The 21,253-nt window shown below is 40.9% G+C and overlaps 1 protein-coding gene across 1 annotated transcript in view; it reads left to right on the top strand.

Moving 5' to 3' along the window:
- Nucleotides 1-21,253, top strand: part of LOC306980870 (zeta-sarcoglycan-like) — a 55,788-nt gene that overhangs the window by 31,023 nt on the left and 3,512 nt on the right. The window contains exons 4-6 of the mRNA XM_079580404.1: nucleotides 2,608-2,695; nucleotides 5,910-6,032; nucleotides 6,817-6,889. Coding sequence (XP_079436530.1) covers nucleotides 2,608-2,695; nucleotides 5,910-6,032; nucleotides 6,817-6,889 — 284 coding nt within the window. The remainder of the gene's footprint in view (nucleotides 1-2,607; nucleotides 2,696-5,909; nucleotides 6,033-6,816; nucleotides 6,890-21,253) is intronic.

Raw genomic sequence — 21,253 nt, 5'->3', positions numbered from 1 at the left:
AACGTGCTCGGAAACAAATGGCGGTCACTGGCAGTTAGCGACGCTTAAAATGACATGAAAGTGATGTAAAAGTAGATATTATTATTCCCCTCTTGTGTTTTTTTCCCGTCTAAATTGTCCTTGAATGAATGTACATCACACACAGCCAGGGTTGCTGGATTTGTATTTATCTCCTGAGACCACAAATAGCTCTACATTTTTGTGTGTGTGGAATAAATTGCTGTAAATCGAGAACAATCTACCATTTAAAGATGAACATGACTCTTTGGAGAAGAAGTCTAGACCTGACTTGACTTGACTTGACTTTAAGCCAATGGGTTTCTCAGTTGAAAATGCACAAACCCCGCTTGTTTCAGTCTCCCATTTTGAAACACCCCTTTCCCCGTCTCAGCAGCCGCATCAGATAGTGCCTTCAGACCCAGTTTGCCACACTGCATAAACATTAGATAACAGTGCCACTTTGAATTTCCGAGGTATTCATGAGAAAATACAGCTATAAATCTGCTCCCAAATCTCATCTTCAAATATATCTGAGCTTTGTTTAAAATTCAGTAATATTTCCTGTGTCCTGCTGAGGTGGGAAGTGGTATCTGCGCTCAAACGGCAGCGATGTTATTCATTGTATGCAGGGAGGCGCCGGTGCCATGGTAATTTTTCAGTCGGAGTGCACCTTATGACAACAGGCTCTATTTATGTGGCTCGGCTCTGATCTGAGCTTGACCTTCCAGAGCGGGCACGCAAACTAAAAAAAACTTTTACGTGATCCCCAAGAAGTGGTGCCCCCCTCCAAGGAATCCGTTTTAAGACCTATAAACTCTTTAGAAGGATGCTTCAAATCAAGATTTCTTCCTTGAAGACTTTGAGCTCGGCACTTGCATTTTTATTGTGGTACGAGCGATGAAAATTAATGAATGACCTTTCCACATTACACGCACTTCGACAGCTTAAGAGAACCTGTTAGTCTGACGGCTCTTTTGGGAAATTAATCACAGATTTGCCTGCTCCAATGAATATTTATTTACAAGTTGAGTGACGCAGTACTCGAGACCTGGAATGGTAGTTGGATTAACACTGCTGAAAGGTTGTGAGGGGAGCAACATAAAGCAAATTAGCTGAGAAATATTTACTGCATTTCCAAAATGAAAAATAGTCATTTTGATGCTTGGGACATCGCTGCAGAGAGTTGCTACAGGCAGTCCCAGTCCAAATACATTATACAAACTAGTGGATTTGCTCAAAAAAATGGTAATTAAACTTTTTGGCCCTCAGGCTTTGCCAGATCGGGCAATGTGGTGGGAGAGAGAGTGTGGAGTAATGGTTAGAATTGTCCGAAACGTGCGATATAGTATTTTTTCCGGTATATCAATACTGTAAAGTAAGTAAATGCTTTATTTATCATTGTACAACCGTACAATGAAATAGTGTTCAGGTGTTAGTCCTGAGCCGCTGGGACTGAGCCGCGCTGCCATTGTGGGCCGACATGACCAGCATGTTTTTGGAGGTAGAGGAAACCTTAGCACCTGGAGGAAACCAGGCTGGCTGCCTTCAGTCTCCTCTGAACTTCTGAATCGGTGTTTCAGAGCATGGTGTCCTGCACTGGTCAGCTCCACCTGCTCTTCCTCCCGCACAGCTCCCTCCGCTCCACAACAGTCTTTCACCATCTTCTGGGAAGAGCTTAGCAGTTAATCAGTTTGACTCTCCAGGGAACATCCATTAGCCAGAACAATAGTAGGGATGGAAGGCATTTGTGGCTTAGCTGTGAGTCTTGCCTGGATACCTCCTCGTTTGTCCTTTTGTTGTTTCCTGTAGCGCCTCTTGTGACGCCTCCACTGTGCTGCAGGTGTGGGGGGATCTTGGCGCCTCTTCAGTTTCAGAAGAAGAAATTTCAGCTCATAATCTAGCTGTTTGTTCACTTTTAAAAAGCTACTTTCTTCAAGACCATTATAACTCTTTGCATTGAATCCCACAAGAGCACGGCAAAGATGTACAAAAGCAACAATGTGTAGCACAGAAACCACAAATGCAGTTCACAGAAAAAGGCATAAAATGCACCTATACCAAGAGAGACCGGGGTTGCTGCTTGTTTACACGTTGCCATAACAGGAGCAGGTATTGTTTAAGCATTAGGCACTGATTATTGTCAGCACGAACACAATCTGTTCCTCAGTGACTAAGAATCACTCCTCTCCACAAGATAACACACAGTACAGGTTGAATATAAATAAATCAAATAAATCATCCTCATGCTTAGGAGGAAAGTGTAATCCTTTGTAGTATATCCCCTGTGGGTTGCTGTGTGCTTTGGAACATTTGTCTGACTCACATTGATTTGTTGCTGACAAATGCATTACCATTATGTTATTTTAGGCATATTCTGAAAACGGAGCATGTTGATGATGGTACTGTATGTACTGAACTGCACCATTAAAACACAATCTTCCATGACATGTTTTATACGATTTATCGCAAGAAATCAGAAGATTTTTCAAAATGAAACCCAAATAACGGCATAACTGTAGGGGAGAAAAGCTGGTTGTACTACATATGTCATTAAGATGATAAGCTTTTAAGTTGTCAGTGCGCTTTCTTTCTGTCTCCTCACTCCAGGAAGGCTTATTGGTCCTGAGGTCTGAAAAGAATGTGACGCTAAATGCCCGAAACGACCAGGGCCAACTGATGGGGCAGCTGACTGTGGGTGAGTTCATCCTTTTGCTATAAAAGTATTTACTATTTTACACTGAAGCTAGATTTCTATTCACTTTATGGTGTTGCTGCCACTTTATCTACACAGGGTCAGATGTTTGTGGCAGGATTCTTACGAATTTACTTCTAGATTGGCTCTGAGTTTATAATACCCATTATAGCCTGATGGATGTTCAAATTAATGACTTTAATCAAGATCTTCGACTTGTGGTGGTTTCGTCCAAACACAATATTTGAAGGCTTAATTGAAAGGGCAATGGATCCTGCTTATTATCATCAAGTTGAGCCATCAGTCAGGCCAAATTACTGCAGTCATTTACATGATTAATGGCCGCTAAAAGCAAACGGCTTTCTTATTAACATTAACCGCTATTGATCTAAGCCAGGCCTACGTTGCGAGTTGAGGCTGATTTGACAGGAGTTGTGATATGATGCTTTTCGGTCACGCTTGACCTTCCTCCAGAAATTAGTGGCTGCTTTTGTAGAAAGTGCATTTTATCCTGAAATTAGATGGGACTTGGCGAGAATAATTACATTCCCTCGCCGTTGCAGCTCGTGGATTAATCGAGGAGCGTTGGGCGGGGGGGGAAGGGAGTGGAGTGGCAGGGCATGTTGAAAGTTTCAGCATGCACATCTGGAAAAACACCAAGTCTGAGGAACTAGAATTAATATTCCTCACCAGCGGAACAGATTACTGATTTGTCTCCATCCTTTGTAAAAGCATGGCTGATCCAGCTTTGCCCGTGCCTTTCATTTGCACAGCAAGCACTCCACAAAGTATTTCACATTGCCAATACCCTTACGTGCCCAAGTGTAGTAGAGGCCCATTTAGCGGAAACACAAACTTTCACAAAACTTGCTATCGTCTGGCAGAATGGTAATTACTTTTTCCATACAAACTCATGTAATAGAATCAGTGTAAGAAATGACCAGAAAGACTGTGCCGTAATTAAAGGCCAGGGAAGACTGTTCATTTTCTAGGTATTAATGAGAATGTTTCATATTGTACACACAACTTTTAGCCAAGCCTGGCAAAACACGTTCAACGGGAACACAGTAGAATGCAATAAACAGATATTTTTTTTATTTTGCTATTTCAAATGAACTATATTGGGTTCCTGTATGTTTCAAGCTTATACGTAGCTGTTCAGAAACGCTCAGCCATTGTTAATAGTGCATCTATATATGTACCGGTTTCATTAACGCTGCTTAAATTACGTCACCATGGCAACACCAAGGCTGAGTGAAAATAGGTTTTTCATTAGCCATGAAGCAGGGTCCCACACGGATGACCCCAGTGACCCAAAATCAACTTAGAGCGGCATCAACAAATACAAACTATGCAGCACCAAGTCTCCATCGATTTAACAGTAAAGAACACACTAAATCCCTGGACTAGTTTGAAATACTTTGCTAAACTCTTTTTCTTTTCCGTGTTGCCTCATTAAAAATCACGGAGTTGGTGTAATTCAGCATAATTCAGTCTGTCTCCTTGTAAAGAGCTAATGATAGTTTACCATTAGTTTACTGACAGTTTAGATTAGATTCTTTATTGTTTCAAGTTTAAAGTCTAAACTGCTCATGTTTTAGTTCTCAAATCCCACTGATCGTCCAGTAATGTGTAAGTTAACATGTTATCTCTCAGCTTAAGGGTTAGAGTTAACAATTATACATATCCAAATCTCAAAGCATATTGACAGGAGAGCTTACAGCCTAAATGCCAGTGTGATACCTCATTTGAAAGCCAAGGCCTTCTAGTTTCTAAACCTATGTGTAAAATCAACTTGCATGACGGTGGCCGTTCCTAACCCTAATCTTAACCCTTGCCCTCTGATCAGGGAGGACAGCAAGCGACAGGTTAAGACTCACAATGACCAGGGGCGTCGGACTGGGGGGGTAAAGGGTACTGTGTACCCAGGGCCCAGAGCAGGGTGGGGGCCCTAAAAAGTGCTGCAAAAAGCGTTCTGTATTGTACTTTCTAAGCTTCCTCATAATTGATACTATAAGAATTGAACACAACCAGGCTGAAATACAATGGTTGCTAGACAGAATTTTGCACAAACAATAATCATGGATGAATTTAAAAATGTGCCAAATGGTTCAGCTGGCTTCAAATATGTTGCGAGACTAAATGATGCTGAAGCCCTTGAGCTTTTTTGTTCATGAGACAACATATAGTATAATATTTCTTTTTTAATTTTAATTCCTACTTTAAAGTCACACATTTGTTATTCCCAGCACAAATATCCTATGTCCCTGGTGCAGTCGTCCTGTTTAATGTGGTATGCTAATAATCATTATGCATGCAGAATATTCCACCACCAATTTAAATATCTATATCACTACCGGGATTGAAGGTTATTCAATTTCTGTAACTGAAGCCAATCCAGATGAAATTTCAAGTCAAACATCGAGTACACAACAAACAAAAACAAAACAGTGAACTAAGTATCCAGGACTAATCTAGATTTTTAGGTCGTTGTATACTATAAAGTTATAATAGAAAATAAATCAACTGCACTGTCAAACCACTGTTATGTGGTTAAAGAACAAGAAATATGAGGGGGGTCCAAAAAGATAGTTTGTCCCTAGGGCCCAGAATTTGGTGCTACGCCCCTGACAATGACATTGCTGAAGTTGTTATAGAAACAGCTGAAGGACACATTCTTGCAAAGACCTGATGTATTCAAGACTGTCTTGTGTCACATACCATTGTTTCAGTTCAGGGACAACTGCTTTCTTCTGCTGTGCACAAGATTCGAAGAGAATGTCTACCTGGGTTTATAAACTTTATACTCTCCATTAGAACATTCTGTTGTTGAAGTTGCTGAATCGTGACCTGTTCCCTTTGTAGATCAAACTGCACCATTTGTGAACCTACAGTCACTGTGAACCAATATATTCTGCTTGTCTGCGTGGACTGGGGATCCAGAGCTCTGCATTAAACTCCTCCGTGGCCTTCTTCCACGAGGAGAATAAAAAACCTCTCACAAAAGGGCATGCCTGGTCTGGGATTTGAACCTGAGACCTTCTTGCTATGAGGCAAGAATGTTATCAGTCAGCCACAGAGCTGCTGCACTGCCGCACTCCCCTCTGTGACAGATATTAGGCCTAATTTCAATGATAAAGCAGAAAGCTCAGGTGCCAAGAAGTCCAAAAGTCCTCCCTGGATGAAATGGTCCTTGTTGTGTCTTTGTTGTGAGCAGGAGCAGAGGCTGTGGACGCCCAGTGTCAGAGGCTGGAGGTCCGCAGCAGCGACGGAGGAAGACTTCTATTTACCGCGGAGGAAGAGGAAGTCGTCATGACAACGGAGAAATTCACTGTCACAGGTAGAACTATGTGCAGGACAGGAGAGCTGGCTTTTAGTCAACACACTTTGTGAAAGTACTTTCGGAAAATCTTGACAACTTACTAAATCTTCTCCAAGACTGAAAAAGAGAATATTTAATATCTACTAGACTTACTAACCTTAAATCAAAGAGCTGATGTAACCTCATGCCTTAGTTAACCCCTTCACAACACGAGCCTGAGCGCTGCTACATCACTACTGTATAAGTGAAGATGCCATTCCTCATTTTAAAGTTAAAGGGATATTTCAGGATTTTTGACATAGGGCCTCATTTCCTAGTTATCCAGAGTGTTGTTGATTTCTGGAGATATATATATTTATTTTTTATCATGCAGTCCTTATATTTGAAGACTAGCCTAGCACCATTAAACTCTTCAAATATAAGGACTGCATGAATTAAAAAAAGATATATCTCCAGAAATCAACAACACTCTGGATGGAACAACACTCTCCATGTCAAAAATCCTGCAATATCGCTTTAAGGACCTACAGAAGGATATGATTTGTGGAAGTAGGAAGAGTCTGCTCATTTCCAAACTGGTTTTAGCCAATGGATCTGGCCATGTTTTTGAAATTAATGTAAATAAATCAACATTACAGTTGTTGGCAGTGAACCAGTATTTGATTTGAGCATGTTTCTTTCATATATTTAAAACATACTAACTTTTTTGATTAACATCTATCTATCTTTCCACCTACCTGCCCTGCGAGTAGGTTTTGTGTGTGAAAGTTGACCTATGTCTCCTGGTTTGACGTCGTTGCAGGGTCTGAAGGAGCCGTGTTTGGTCACTCCGTAGAAACTCCTTTAATCCTGGCCAAGTCCGCTGAAGATCTCAAGTAAGTTCATAATCACCCATTTAGAAAAAAAAAAAAAAAACATTAAAGCTTAATGCTGCGTGTTCACATCTTCTCACATTAAGATCAGACCCTTTCAAAATGAAGACAGATGTACCATGGCATATCAAAGAAGATAAAAAGCAGCAGGAGCTAATATTCAGCCGCGTACTTATCGTCAAGCACCCTCATGTGTACTCGAGTGCCGCTGCGCCTACCATTTACAAACTTAACTCGGCTATTATTTCAATTTCACAGCCCAGGAGAGACTTAATGTGTTAGTTATACTCCGAAACGGGCTAAAACAAGAGGCTAATATGGAGATGCATATCGGAGAGGTCCTCCGGTGTGCGCGCGTAATTATAACCGGAGCGATTTGTTGTCCGGCGCGCGGTCCTGAAGGGAAGCCGCGATCAAAGTTGGCAGAAAAAGCAGTGTTTCTGGCAGCTCATTCCCGAGCACAGAGGGGAATACAGATGAGGAGGGCTTTAGAGCAAACACAGGATCAGTCACCCGCCGCGCGAGGGGGAACACTGTGTTAACTAGGCACCGGACCGTAGAGGGCATGGACATTAAAACTACTATGCGATGTTTAGACTAGGATTGTGTGTGTGCGGCATTATCAATGAGCAAGTCCGGCCTTTCATCGTGAATTCAGACAGTTCACACTTTTATTTGTAAAATAGAAAAGAAAAAGTTAAAATGTCATTATTTAACAGCTGCAGACCCACCCCATTGCTCTCTGTCCGTTTTTGAACATTGATAAAAGCTTAGTTCTACGATAAATACCCTTCATTGCCCATCATCGAGAAATGTACAGCCGTTATGAAAGTCTGAGTGTAGCTTTTTAGAAAAACTCACTGCATTTGTCTTTCAATCAGGTCTGTTTACAGGATGGCTATAGTTTATCCCAGTTCCCTTTAGCCTTAAATGGATACCTCAGGATTTTTGCCTTTTTTCCTAGTTACCCAGAGTGTTGTTGATTTCTGTTTCTGTTGATTTTTTTTATTTTTATTAATTCTTGCAGTCCTTATATATAAGAGTTCAGTGGTGCTAGGCTAGTGCATGTCTATGGTAACTAGTAGCCTGCATTAAAAAGAGTCTGACCCAAGCACAGAGCACCTGAGGCAAATCACTTATAGCACCAGACTACAGATACAAATGCCTGTGTTGACGGAATAATTTTTGAAATATAACCATTTTGCATTTAAACAACTTATATTTGAGCAGCATCAGCTTCCTGGCTGTAAGCTACGCAGCGGCAGAGTGATCTGCTAACTTACCGGATCTACAGTAGTTTGTTCACCTGCGGCCGGCATTACTACACGTGGAATTCACAAAGGAGCTTTCTACAAATCAGATATGGCAACGTTTGAAAGACTACTCAATGATTTTGAAGAGGTTTTTAATGCAGGCTACTAGTTACCGTAGATATGCACTAGCCTAGCACTGGCCTAGCACCACTAAACTCTTCAAATATAAGGACTGCATGAATTAAAAATTAAAAACAATCTCCAGAAATCAACAACACTCTGGAACTAGGAAATAAAGCCCTATGTCAAAAACCCTGAAATATCCCTTTAAGCGCTTTATTGACTCTACAGACTGGGCACAGGTTTTTGCCGGTAAATACAGAACACCGTTTTGCACCCACATTTAGTCCTCGGGGATTTTAGATTATTCTTGAAGATTGAAGATTTGAATGAGTGAAAGCCACACTAGGGTAACCATCACTGTTATCTACTATGTTGTAGTATTGAAGTTCTGACAGGCCCGGGTAACTTTGGTCGCTCATGAATTCAGTGGAGACTTGTTACTCCTCAAGAATATTCCCTAAAATATACAGACAGGAGTTTTGAACGTGCGTCTTCTTCACAATGCATCCACACGGAACATAATGGACACTAACTCTCTGAAGAAGCTATTTCTCCCGGAGAGGTAACTATAATCAGTCTATATAATGTGCTTAGGGATGACAAAAATTACAGTTTAGTGTCGTGGAGGTAAGAATCGACTTTTTGAATAGTAGCACATAGATCTGATGGTTTCAAGTCAACACAAGCGCACACTGACAAACCGTTATGGGCTCCGACGTCTGCATAGCAATTCATGTGGAGCTGTAATGACGGCATATTATCCACCAAACACAAGTGCTACTGTTATTGAAAATCCACATTTATTCAGCGAGTTTATGTTCCGTTAGAGTCACGTAGACGGAGCCTGTGGGCAACTTCACATTCATTTACATTCATCTACCTTGGCTGAACATATCCAGTGTGTATGTTCTTATCAAGAGTTTGTTAACACTGTATGCCCTCAATATAAATTTCGAAGCTAATACGAAGCAATGCATTACAGAACTTTTGCTGAATTGCAAATACCGCTTAAAATTAGCACTTGACTTCTGATAGCTTGTTGCACATTCTTTATCATTAGAAACTGTGCATAATACTAGCTGCATAACTAACTGGAACTAATTGGAAATGGAAAATTTTAATTGCCACCTGTTAATTTAGACTATGAGAGATTGAACAAAACTGAAATTGTAGCATAATAATCAAACCTTAAATGCCCTAGAGCTGATTTCTTTTTATATTTATATATATCACGTTGTTTGCTCTCATTATTTGTATATTTTTAATTGCTAGTTGTTATCTTCACTGTAGACTCAGCCCTCGCGGGGCACGTAGTTCGGTCGTAGCCAGCGCCATTAGCTCTAATGCTAACGGCCTGTCAAGTCCTCAATAGTACACGAGATTTCTAAAAATGTTCTTACCAAACCATCCTGGTTTCTTTAATTGAACGTAACCCAGCGTTATCACAGGAGCCATATCTAGGTGAAGCAAGTTCCAAAAAATTAAAAACCAGGCTTTACAGTTGCTTAAAAGGTGTGGAAAGTGCAGTGCTAACTAATAGAAAACTAGCTTGTTTTGCCGCCCACATATAGATGAACTGCAGCAATGGCGGACAATGTTGGCACCTATCGTCGTGGTCTTAAAGCAGTGCAACCATTGGTCTTTTTACAAATGTTGTACTCACTACTGCCACCTCAGGTCTTACGTATAACTGCAGTTTCTATATTAAGCATGCATGACCGTATTTCGGACCCGAATTAAAAACTTTTTGAGTGACAGTGCAGGATTTAAGTGGCAGTTGTGGTGAATAGGTCTGAGTTCATTCTACACATTGGAACATGTAGGGGTGGAAAATACATAATTGTAACATTTTTAAACTCCGTCTAGTCCCTTTAAGGAGAGAAAAAAACAATTTCATACACTGTTAAGAAAGACATCAGGTACAAGGCCTTAAAATCGGATAACTTTTTGGGAATTCATCAAAGACCAAATTAATCCAATGTGGGTTTTTTTTTGCCTTAAGTATCTTCAAAGTTATTAGTGAAGTTTTTCTGTGAATGGCAACTGCACAGACTACCAAAGTTTTAAAATCTTGTCAAAACGCAACGGTTTCAAATCGTTTTCAGACCTTGTGTTATTATCATAAAAACCTGCCTTCAAAGATATGCATTTTCACAGTTATGAAAAAGATACAAAAAGAGACCCACTCCATGGCTCTCAATCATAGTTGTGCTGTGTTTAACATTCATAAAATATTTCTTCCGTGGTAAATTCCATTCATTGTTCAAGATTCACAAGAGCCACCTCTCTATTTAAACCTGAGTGAACAAAAATAATCTGCAGATTTCAACACAATAACAAGAAATAGCGGGGTATGAATACTTCTTTGCGCCCACTGTACTTTTGTCGGGCTGAGTCCCTTTCCTCAATTGCAGCAGCGGTGGGTGTAATTAAATGTTGATTATTGTTGCGCGATTTCTGAGGAGGAGGGATGACGACAGAGGCGACGAACCAGAGCTCTGTCAAAGCTTAGTGGGACGCTCGCAGCTGCTTCAAAGTCAGGCGAGATCTCAGGTGGCGCTCTTTGATTCGCTCCCCCCCCCCTCTCTTCTGTAGATAACTGCTGGAGTGCCAAGAAAGTGCTCGCTCCACAAAGCCACCTAGATTTAAAACTTAAACTTGGCGTGATGTTACTCACGACAGGTGGCGGACGGTCTAAGGGGAGACATCGGGGAGTTTACAATGAAAGCAAGGACTTAAAGCTCAAATGTTGGTCGGGTCAAAGGGGGTCATTTACACTTTGTGGCATTGGAAAATTATTGAATTGACAACGGTATTCTGGTGTGTTGGCAGTTCTAATCCTGCTCATGCCATTATTACCCTTTTTGCCAACTAATCATATTTGAATAGAAAGCAGGCTGAATGTGTTATCTATAGCAAGGAAACTGCGTTTTCTAAAATCACATCAAGCCAAGTATTAAAAAAAATTGATCTTCTGACTTAAAGCAGTGATAAGTAACATGTTTACCTTAATAAATGCTTTTGGTGGTCTCCCTGGGGGTAATACAAGTGTTGATGGGATGATTGGGGGGGTATTTCATCTCCCCCTGGTGTCTCTGGCCAGAAAACCACACTTGCAGCTTTCCTACACCGGGTCGGAGGTGCAATACACACTAATGGAATCACGAAGAAGAAGCTAACAGGCTAACGGGCAAAGCTAACTGCAGGCTAGCGCCATTTAAACAGTATTTACAGCTAAGTTTGAGTGAAGAAAATTACCTCCATTGTGTAATTTGATGTACAATATCCCTCTCTGCCTATATCTTCTCTGTCAGCGTAGTATTTACTCTAATGGACAATTAATAAGTAAAAAAACGTAACATGCTACGACACCACAGTGGCGCTTATGGCCTCTAGGGGCATGAGTTACTTAGTACTCCTTTAAAGTACCATTGTCAGTCAGTGGTACAACTACAACAAGTCACATGGACTTCAGACACCTACATTATAATTCACTTCTTCTTTTAGAAATGCCACAATATATCAGAGACATGACACGTTTACTGTAAAATCATTCTTTTCTATTTGGAAATGAGCTTGTTTTGTTGGATGCTTGTAAATTTAATTTGTTGCTTTGCTTTATGACAAATGATCAGAATATGCATTTATACCGGCAAGCCCTAATTCATTTTTAGGCTTATAAAAAATAACAGTAATGTCATTTGTGTTTGTACGATGAACATTTTTCATTTCGTGGCGGCAGGGTAAAGTAGAGGTGAGCCGAGACACCATCGCTGCTACGACTTATTACAATGTCTTGGAAATGTAGGAGCATTTGACAAAAAATGTAATGAATAAATTGGGTCGAGATAAAAAGGCCATTTATTGAATGGGCTGACACACAGCGCTGTGCAAATTTACCAAGGCTTTTCCAATTCAAATACACCTGCCAGCAGCCTGCAGGGTGATAATGTCGAAGTGTGACTAAAGCAGCTTCGAGACATGAAGAATGGCTTCACTAAAACACACAATGCGCTAAATCATTTAGACTGTGGAGTAATCATTTTGTTACATCTCAATATGTGCCTCGGAGCTGGAGGATGGGAATGCATCTAAAACAGTGATAATAAACTTCATATATAGAGCAGAACAAAATTGAATTACAGGATTTACAGGATTGAAAATGTGCTCTCAGCTCAGGAGTCTCCAAACTTTTTTGCCTTGTGAGTTGCACCGCCTGACCAAAAAAAGTCACCACCTGGATTTAAGAAACTGCAGTTGGTCACGTTTAGGTTCATCAACACTATGTGCCCATCAATGGATTTCTTCTTCCCTGATGGCACGGGCATATTCCAAGATGACAATGCCAGGATTCATCGGGCTCACGTTGTGAATGAGTGGTTCAGGAGCATGAGATAAATTTCCACACAGATTCCAGACCTTAACCCCAGTGAGAATCTTTGGGATGTGCTGGAAAAGGCTTTGCACAGAGATCACATCTTAGCAAAAAATGTACATAACACTGGGGGTCAGATCTGAGATGAGGCGGGCGGGGAGAGAGAGGCTCGCTGAGATCTTGCTCCAGGCTGAACCACTCGAATGTGCAAATTTACCAAATAAAAAGGATTTAATTCTGTGGAAACTGGAACATTGGCTGCAGCGAAGTTGCACAGTTATGCAGTAGTCGCAAGGAAATTGTATCATATTGGAACAATTGCGCTACAGTGGATTCTTGAAGGGGCTGGATGAATGAAAGTTTGCTATGCGCCCTGTTTGTGAAACACGAAAGGGAATGTAGCAAGCGCTTGTTGAAGTCAGCGCTGACTTCCCTAAGCGACGCCCTCAGGCTACTGGCGAAAGCAGGCGCAAGATCGAAGCCTCGCCTCAACCAAGACTGTCCTTGCGCCAGGCGGAAGATCGGGCACTGGATCTTTTGACTTTGCGGAAGCTTACTGAAACTGTGAATGTGAGCTATAATCAAAGCTAATGGCAGTCCAACATTACAGCGTGGGTTTTTGTGTGTGACCTTTTTCTTTTTTCTTGGTCAGGCAGTGTATTTTCACAGGGAAAATAATGACTGCGAGCTTGTGTAACTATGAGTTAGGTAGAGTTTACCTCGGAGAGTTAGTAGCCACATATTTCAACACAATTAAAGAAAAAGATTTGTCTGTGGCTTGGCTTTATTTACCTAAATGGAGATTTTACTCAGAAAGACAATGCATCTGAACTGTTGTCTTATCAAGCAAATGTAGCCATTTTGAAAGTCTTATAGGAGTTACTTGGAAAAGGCTGCAGGCTCCTGGCTTGTGTTGTGTTACCCATATAAAATATACTGTCGAGTCTTTTATAGGAAATAACAGATTGTTGGAGTGTTTGCTTTGGCGTCCACAGACACAATTGAATACTGACTTGGAACGCCTGCTAATCGTCATTAACGTAATGTGATCATTTATAATGCAATCCCAACATCATTAACCTGCCACTGTTCATACATATAAATCCTCTGTCTGCTTTCATTACATCTGACAGTGTCCAACGCTCCCTCACTGAGCGTCACCCTCTCCTCGCCACGTCTCAGTTTGTCATTTCCTGCCCCTAGTTCACAGTTTTATTACCTTCAATCATCGCGGCTGTCGGCCCGAGTCCAGCCTCTTCACCTTGCCGCGCACAAAGTCGGTACACGTTGTTTTTCAGTCTCCGTCTGTCCTCTGATGCCTCCCAAATCTAACGGCAGAGCCTGAGGTATTACGAAACACCCGCGGTCAAATTGGCCTGAGGATTTGTTTTGCGCGGGGGGGAAAAAAAATAAAAATCCAAGCCCCATTAACAATGCAGCCAGGATTTGCGCGTTTGCCGATTACATAATGATATTATTTTGGCTGTGTGCTAAAATGTTGGACTGATTCGCGGCGGCGTGACAGGGGTTTCATTGTACTGTCACATATTTTCACATGGTTCTGGCTTCAGATCTCTCATGTCAGAAAGATGCTTTGTTCTGCGGCATAGAAACAACAAAAATAGCATCGTTGGATAAAGGTATGGAAAACGGATCTCTGTAAAACGGTCACTTGGTCAGGTATAATCTTTTTCAAAGTTTCTACTGTAATACTGTTTATTGTCTTCTTTTATAATTGTAATATTAGTTTCAGTCTTAGAGATTTATCCCACTCAATTTTAAAGCTCACCCAAATAAAGCACAACATTGCCATTTCCACTTTCTTTCTAAAGTACATCCTCTAACACCCCTCCTGTCCCCTCTGCGCTGGTGTGAGAGGCGCAGGACACACTCGCGCTGCCTGCTGACAGCTTCATTAAGAAGATAAGGCAGAACAACTCCTTCTCAGACCATTGGCCGTGAACACTTCTGCCATCGAATTGGGCCGGTCTCAGATGGAGCACCAAGCAGCGCTGCCCCACTATCTCTGTTTAACTAGTGGAAAAGAGTGTGAAACTAGGATCAAGTTTGTGCACAAAATCTCCAGAAGAAATTACAGTCTGCTTAAAAAGTAAGAGTAATAACACACTAAAGTACTTTGGCTGTTTTGTTCATGTAATAAATTCATCCATTGCCCTTATTTAACAGAGGTATCTTTCCCAGGCCAGGCACCTTCTAGGGTAAATGTTGTAGGACAGTGATAAAGAACACTCTAAAAAAAAACTAGTCAAGGAAGTAATTCTGGCTCACACTAATCATTCAATCTTACCTTGTAATGATGCAAATACACATAGCTTTGATTAAGGTACATACTTGCTGTGGCCTTGTTTAAATAAGCTCCTGTGATAAGAGATAAGAGATAAGATAAGATAAGATAAGATAAGATGGTACTTTATTGATGTGATTGAGTGTTGCGTTCATTTTTCACCAAGATCTCGTATTGATGATGGTGTGGCCACTGTGCAAAGCCCTTCTACAGCACATCCCAAAGATTCTCAATGGGGTTACGATCAAATGATGTCTCATGCTCCCTGAAGCCAATGAATCATGGCATTGTCAGCTTGGAATATGCCTGTGCCTCATTCAGGATGTTCAGTTTCAGCTGACCTCATTCTTTGGGCTCAGAGTGTTGCTGAAACTGGACCTGAGCAACTGCAGCAACCGCAGATCAGAGCAGATTAAAACAGGCAGTCCCCTCCTGGAACCGCCACCTTAACGTGGTGGAGGGGTTTGAGCACCTGAATAATCCTGGAGGCCCTGTTGTCGGGGACTTCGGGGAGTTGGACGGGTCAGACAAAGAGCGGTTCAGAAGCCCCTTATGAGAGACCAACAGGCCCGGTCAGAAGCATGAGGCCGTCCTTCCGTGGACCCACCACCTGCAGGAGGAGCCATAGGGGCTGGTGCAATGTGCCCCCATGACCCGGAAACGGAAAAGTGGAAGAAAATGGATGGATGGATGGATGGATGGATGGATGGATGGATGGATGGATGGATGGATGGATGGATGGATGGATGGATGGATGGATGGATGGATGGATGGATGGATGGTATTAAGCTTTCCCCACAAACAACTAATTTCATCTTCGTTTTATGAAGCCTGTCACTAAAATCTAATAACCAAAAAGTAGAATAAAAAACACCCATTAAATCGAGATAAAAACAAACCATTATGTGTGTTCTGCACAAATAAAGTACATAGAAGAGTTTACATGATGTAAGTCTGCTAGTGCAAACAAGTCAATGGTATATAGAGCCATGTTTTAATTATTATGTACACAATGGTAATCAATAATGGGTCAGTGTCCTTGACCTGGAGCGTGCGGTGAAGGGACAAAGAATCCACTGCTGAATGAACATTTATAGAAGAACTCACGGTTGTGCTGAGAGTCTTCTTCTCTGCGTCTCACTGTGAAACAACAATATTTCCTCTCCTTCGGCCAGTGCTTGAGCTCAGTATACAGCTGCTGCTTTACGCAGACTGACCTTTCCACTAAGCTAAAGGTTATCCTCAACATGTGCAGGGAAAACCGGAGCGATTTACGACGCAACTGAAGAGCTGGTCATAAACACCATTCATAAACACAAATAAAACGGTAACGGAGTCGATGTGATCGTATTTGTCGCGTGGTAAATAAATAGCAACAAAGTAAATGTACAGATGAAAAAAAACTATTCACCAATTAAACTGTGGATATTGCCGTTCACAGAGAATCTTAAATAAAAATGTGACAATGGTCAGTGAGCGGAAAGGTTTATGGTCAACTTTTTACCATCATGAAATTCATTACATTTCCTGAATCAAATTACCGAAGATCCACGTTAGTGAATCATATCAAGGGCAAAAAGATTAATTAGTAAGATAGCTCTTTTTTAAAGAAATTAATGACCAGATACACACAAGGACCAGCATCTTCACGATGGAGATGAAGAAAAAGAAGCTCGATTTTGCCCATTGGCTTTGACATCAATATGCACATTACGTACAAACAAATTAGATAACCACGTTAGATCAAATTAAGACTATAGGAGGTCAGGGAAATGCCAGCCAGACACGCTTCATTGAGCATAATAAGCGCTAAGGGACAGAAAGCAGAGACGCTATAATAACTATTATATTATTATTTCAAATGAGCGCAGATGAATTACCATATTGCAAATGAGAATACAAACAAACTTTCACATTCAACTGTGCGCGCGTCATAAATGTGTTAAGCCTAAATGGCATAGTGTGATCATCAAAGAGAGAACGTCAGTCTCTCGCACACATAAAAGCCAAACGCCGGGGAGATGAAAGAAGCAGCGTAACTTTAAGTGAAAGCGGGGCGAGGTGCTTACAGCTCGCGTTGTTTTAATGGTGAGAAAGTCCAAGAGCAGCACAAAAGGGGGAAAAACTGTGCTGAGACTTCCCCGCGTTGTGATTGTGTTGTGTAGCGCTGAGAGGCATTCTGGCGAGAGTCGGAGTCTGTCCGTTTGAGTTTCGTCCATGTGTTTCGAAATGGACATCTGTCGACTACCAACCGCTACCAAGCCTTTTGGAAACTATTGCTTCATATGTAGACTATCCTGTACTGTGGAGCTAATGCAATTACTCCTGACAAGCTTCGAGAGAATATCATTTCAGGCCTTATTTGCATATATCTGACACATTTGTATGAAAAAATTTAGTATTTGTTTAACCATAGCAACGATTTCATGGGAAAGGATTTCATCACGTTTGTTTACTGTTTATGGTTTGGACTTGAGCCAGCGCGTCTTCCCTCCAAAATAATCTGTGTATAGAGAAAGTGTAGATCAAACATGACATGGATGATATAACATTATAACCATATCTTTATGAGGAAAAAAGAGCAATATTTGAAAACTGACTTGAATATTGCATTAACCTCTGAACCCCCCGCCTTAACCGAGCTCAGGTTTACCGAAATGCGTAAGATCACAGCCTATAGGCCAGTGTAATGCCTCGTTTTGAAAGCTAAGACCTACAAAACTCATCTAAATGGATCTTCTTTCTCACGTTGTCGCCACTTTTTAGACATTGTTTTTTCCGTTGCTTTTTTTGTTGGGTTTTCTTCACGTTTTTGGCCACATTTTCATTGCTCTTTTGCGGCTTTATTGTCCCTTTTTCGTCATAATTTTGATCACTTTTCTGTTGCTCTTTTCTTGCATTTTCATCCCTGTTTTTGTCTCATTTTTGTTGCTATTTTCTCTCTTTTTTCCGATCATAACAATTAGCAGCCTTGTGGTTATACAGTAAAGCAACAGTGGCGCTGCCTGAGCCGCTGTCACTTGCTGGTTTTACTATTGATCTATAAAGTCCCGATACAGTCCCTTTACAGTGGCCCACCGAGCTCCATACTTCTAAATGGAAGTGATCGGCGATGGTTATAAAAGCCGAGCGCGAGAGACGTTTTAATTTAATTCATTTAATGCTTTGTTTTGGACTGTGTCTGATACAGGCACTTTTGGAAATTGAACACTTTGTCTTGTGGCAGAATTGTGTTTGGGGTGACAACACGGCCATTTGCTTGACATTTCTTCAACTTGTTAACACTGTCTTCACTGCTGAATGATGCAAATGTAAAACCATGACTCACTTGTAGACATCGAAAGACAGAGAAGTGTCCTTCAGCGAAAAACATATCAAAACTGGACTGTTACTGGGAATAGAGGCAAAAATGAAATGGCCTTATATTTGAATGATTTAAAGTATCTCAAATGTTTTATCGGCAAAGTGGCTCCTGCCTCATCCCACTCATTCCCAAACACCAGCAGCGGCAGGAGGTTTAAAGTCTAAACATTAAGCCAATTTATTTCTGTTTATAATTTATTTATGGCGTTGGCGTCTACTGTAATTAATTTATGTAATTTGCACTTTTGTGATTCTGCGAGGCTGTCCCTAGGTCTTAAATCAACGTTTTTAACCTTTAAAATATGTTATCCTCAACAAAGAACAGACAAAACATACCTGGAGGGGTGTTTGGTTTCAGTATTCTCAGTATAGGCCACCATCCTTTAAGCTCCTTATAGTATTTAAAGCAGTAAGTAGTAACTCATGCCCCTGGAGGCCTTAAGCGCCACTGCAGATGTCGTGGCATGTTGCGTTTTTTACTCATTAATTGTCCGTGAGAGTAAATACTGCGTTGACAGAAAAGACAAAGGGAGAGAGGGATATTGTACATCCAATTAAACAATGGAGATCCTTTTTTTCACTTAAATTTGGCTGTAGATACTGTTTAAGTGGTGCTAGCCCGCAGTTAGCTTTGCCCGTTAGCCTGCTAGCTTCTTCTTCGTGATTCTATTAGTGTGTATTGGTGACTCCGACCCAGTGGCAGCAAAGTTGCAATTGTGGTTTGCAACTATGCAACAGGGGGAGAGGAAAATCATCCCATGAACACTTGTATTACCCCCAGAGGGACCACGTAAAGTATTTATTCAGGTTAACAGGTTACTTAGTACTGCTTTAACCTCTTAATCTCCGCCTTAACTGAGCGCGTTTTCTCCAGTTCAGTTTTACCCAAATCTAAAAGCTTCTCGACTGGAGAGCAGCAGCGTAAGACCTACAAAACTGAGTATGTTTTTGTTGGGTTTTAGACATTTTTCGTTGTGTTTCGTTGTGTTATTTGTCCAAAAAAAATGGCGTTTTTGACATTTTTGCCTCGTTTTCGCTTCCAGCCCATTGGCCAGTGTTACGCCTCATTTGAAAGCTAAGACCTTGTAGTTTCTGAAAATACTTGTAAGTTCTGTGTGAGGAAAACACGAGTTACAGTTGGATGGCAGAGAACCGGTTAAAATACACATCGACAACATACAGAATTACAAAAAGAAACTAGGGCTGTCAAAGTTTAACTCACGATTAATAAAAAAAAAAATTAATCGCAATTAATGGCGTCATGTGTTTTGACCAAACTCACTCCTGTATCTGAGACACATGACCTGAAAGACGTCGCTCTTGTATTAATTGCTGTAATCCAGCGGTCTTTAACCTTTTCACATGAGGTACTTTTATGTAACAAAAGCGACGGAGAGAGAGAGCTGCTGATGCATCAAAGAGACTTGGGTCTGATGATGATATTTCAACCAAAATGACTTTAACTTCTTAACCCCCACCATAACCGAACACATTTTCTCCAGTTCAATTCAACCCAAATCTAAAAGCTTCTGGACTGGAGCTCACGGCCTACAGACCAGAGTAACGCCTCATTTGAAAGCGAAGATCCTACAAAACTGATTGTTGTCAAGTTTTAGTCGTTTTGTTGCTTTTTTTAAGCGTTTTGGCTGCATTTTGTTTTTAGAGTAATGTAACTGATGAAACCACAAAAATGTGACCAAAACGTAAGAAAAATGTGACGCCAATAAAGATTTTTAGTTGATCTTCAATTTTATTTTATTTTTACAATTTTTGTTCTCATACATTTTTTGGCAGTTTTTTTGTCGATTTTTTTTAAAAACATTTTTTGTCGCATTTTTTTCATCGTTTTCCGTCTTTTTTTTGTCGATTTTTCATACATTTTTCATTTTTTGTATGTAACAAAAACGTGATGAAAATGTGAGGAAAGAGCTTAAAGGGGCTAGATGCAAGTTAGCCATTTTCTACTCACTACTGCCACCTCAGGTCATATGTGTAACTGCACCCTCTATATTAAGCTTGTGCATGACGGCACTTCGGACCCGAATTAACACCTTTCTGAGTGACAGTGCAGGATTTTAGAGGCAGTTGTGGTGAATAGGGTAGGATCATTCTACACATTAGGACATTGTTGAAACATGTAGGGGGAGGAAAATACTTAATTTTAACATTTTTAAAGTCTGTATAGTCCCTTTAAGCCGTAGCTTTCAAATGAGCCGTTACTCTGGCCTGCAGGCTGTGAACACCAGTTTTTAGATTTGGGTAAAACTAAACTGGAGAAATTGAGTTCAATTACGGTGGGAGTGAAGAGGTTATGTCCAGACACCTTCACCAAACCTGTTCTCATCAGGTTCATAATCTCGTTTTAAGTTTCATTTTTCACTGGGGTAAATGTAAAACTACATCATTTTATCACACCATCCCCGGAGTATTTTCTTAACACATACAGGGAATTATTTTTGATTTATATTTAATAATAAGGCTAAACCAATCAAGACTGGGCTAACCGTGTGGGACCACATCTTAAAAACCACTATGTTAAAAAATGATGCTCATTATCTGTACAGGTTCACGCTGTAAACATCCCCCCCCCCCCCCCCCCCCCCCCGTCTTCTCACTAGTCAAAGCTTATGCTGAGTCTAAGAGGCTTTTGCACATGCGGAGAAAATTCATTTGCCTTTTCTCTTGCCTACACCCAGCAGCGCATAATCCAGAAATGTGTGTCACTTTCATGGGGCACGGAGATTTAAGCGATTTCAAGACGGCCTCTTTAAGTCTCCCATTTAAAATGCATTGAAAACAGATTTGGGGGTAGACGTGGGGGAGAAAATCAATTTGGAATGGTTATGAGTTATGAAAATAAATTCCACATTGATTGGCTATCCGACTTCTGCCGCTCTGTGTAAACAAATAGGAAGATGCAGATTAAAATTAGCCTCTGTTTGGCTGAA

The sequence above is a fragment of the Gobius niger genome, assembly GCF_951799975.1.
Source record: "Gobius niger genome assembly, chromosome: 21".
NCBI lineage: Eukaryota > Metazoa > Chordata > Actinopteri > Gobiiformes > Gobiidae > Gobius > Gobius niger.
This window is presented reverse-complemented; position numbering and strand designations above follow the sequence as displayed.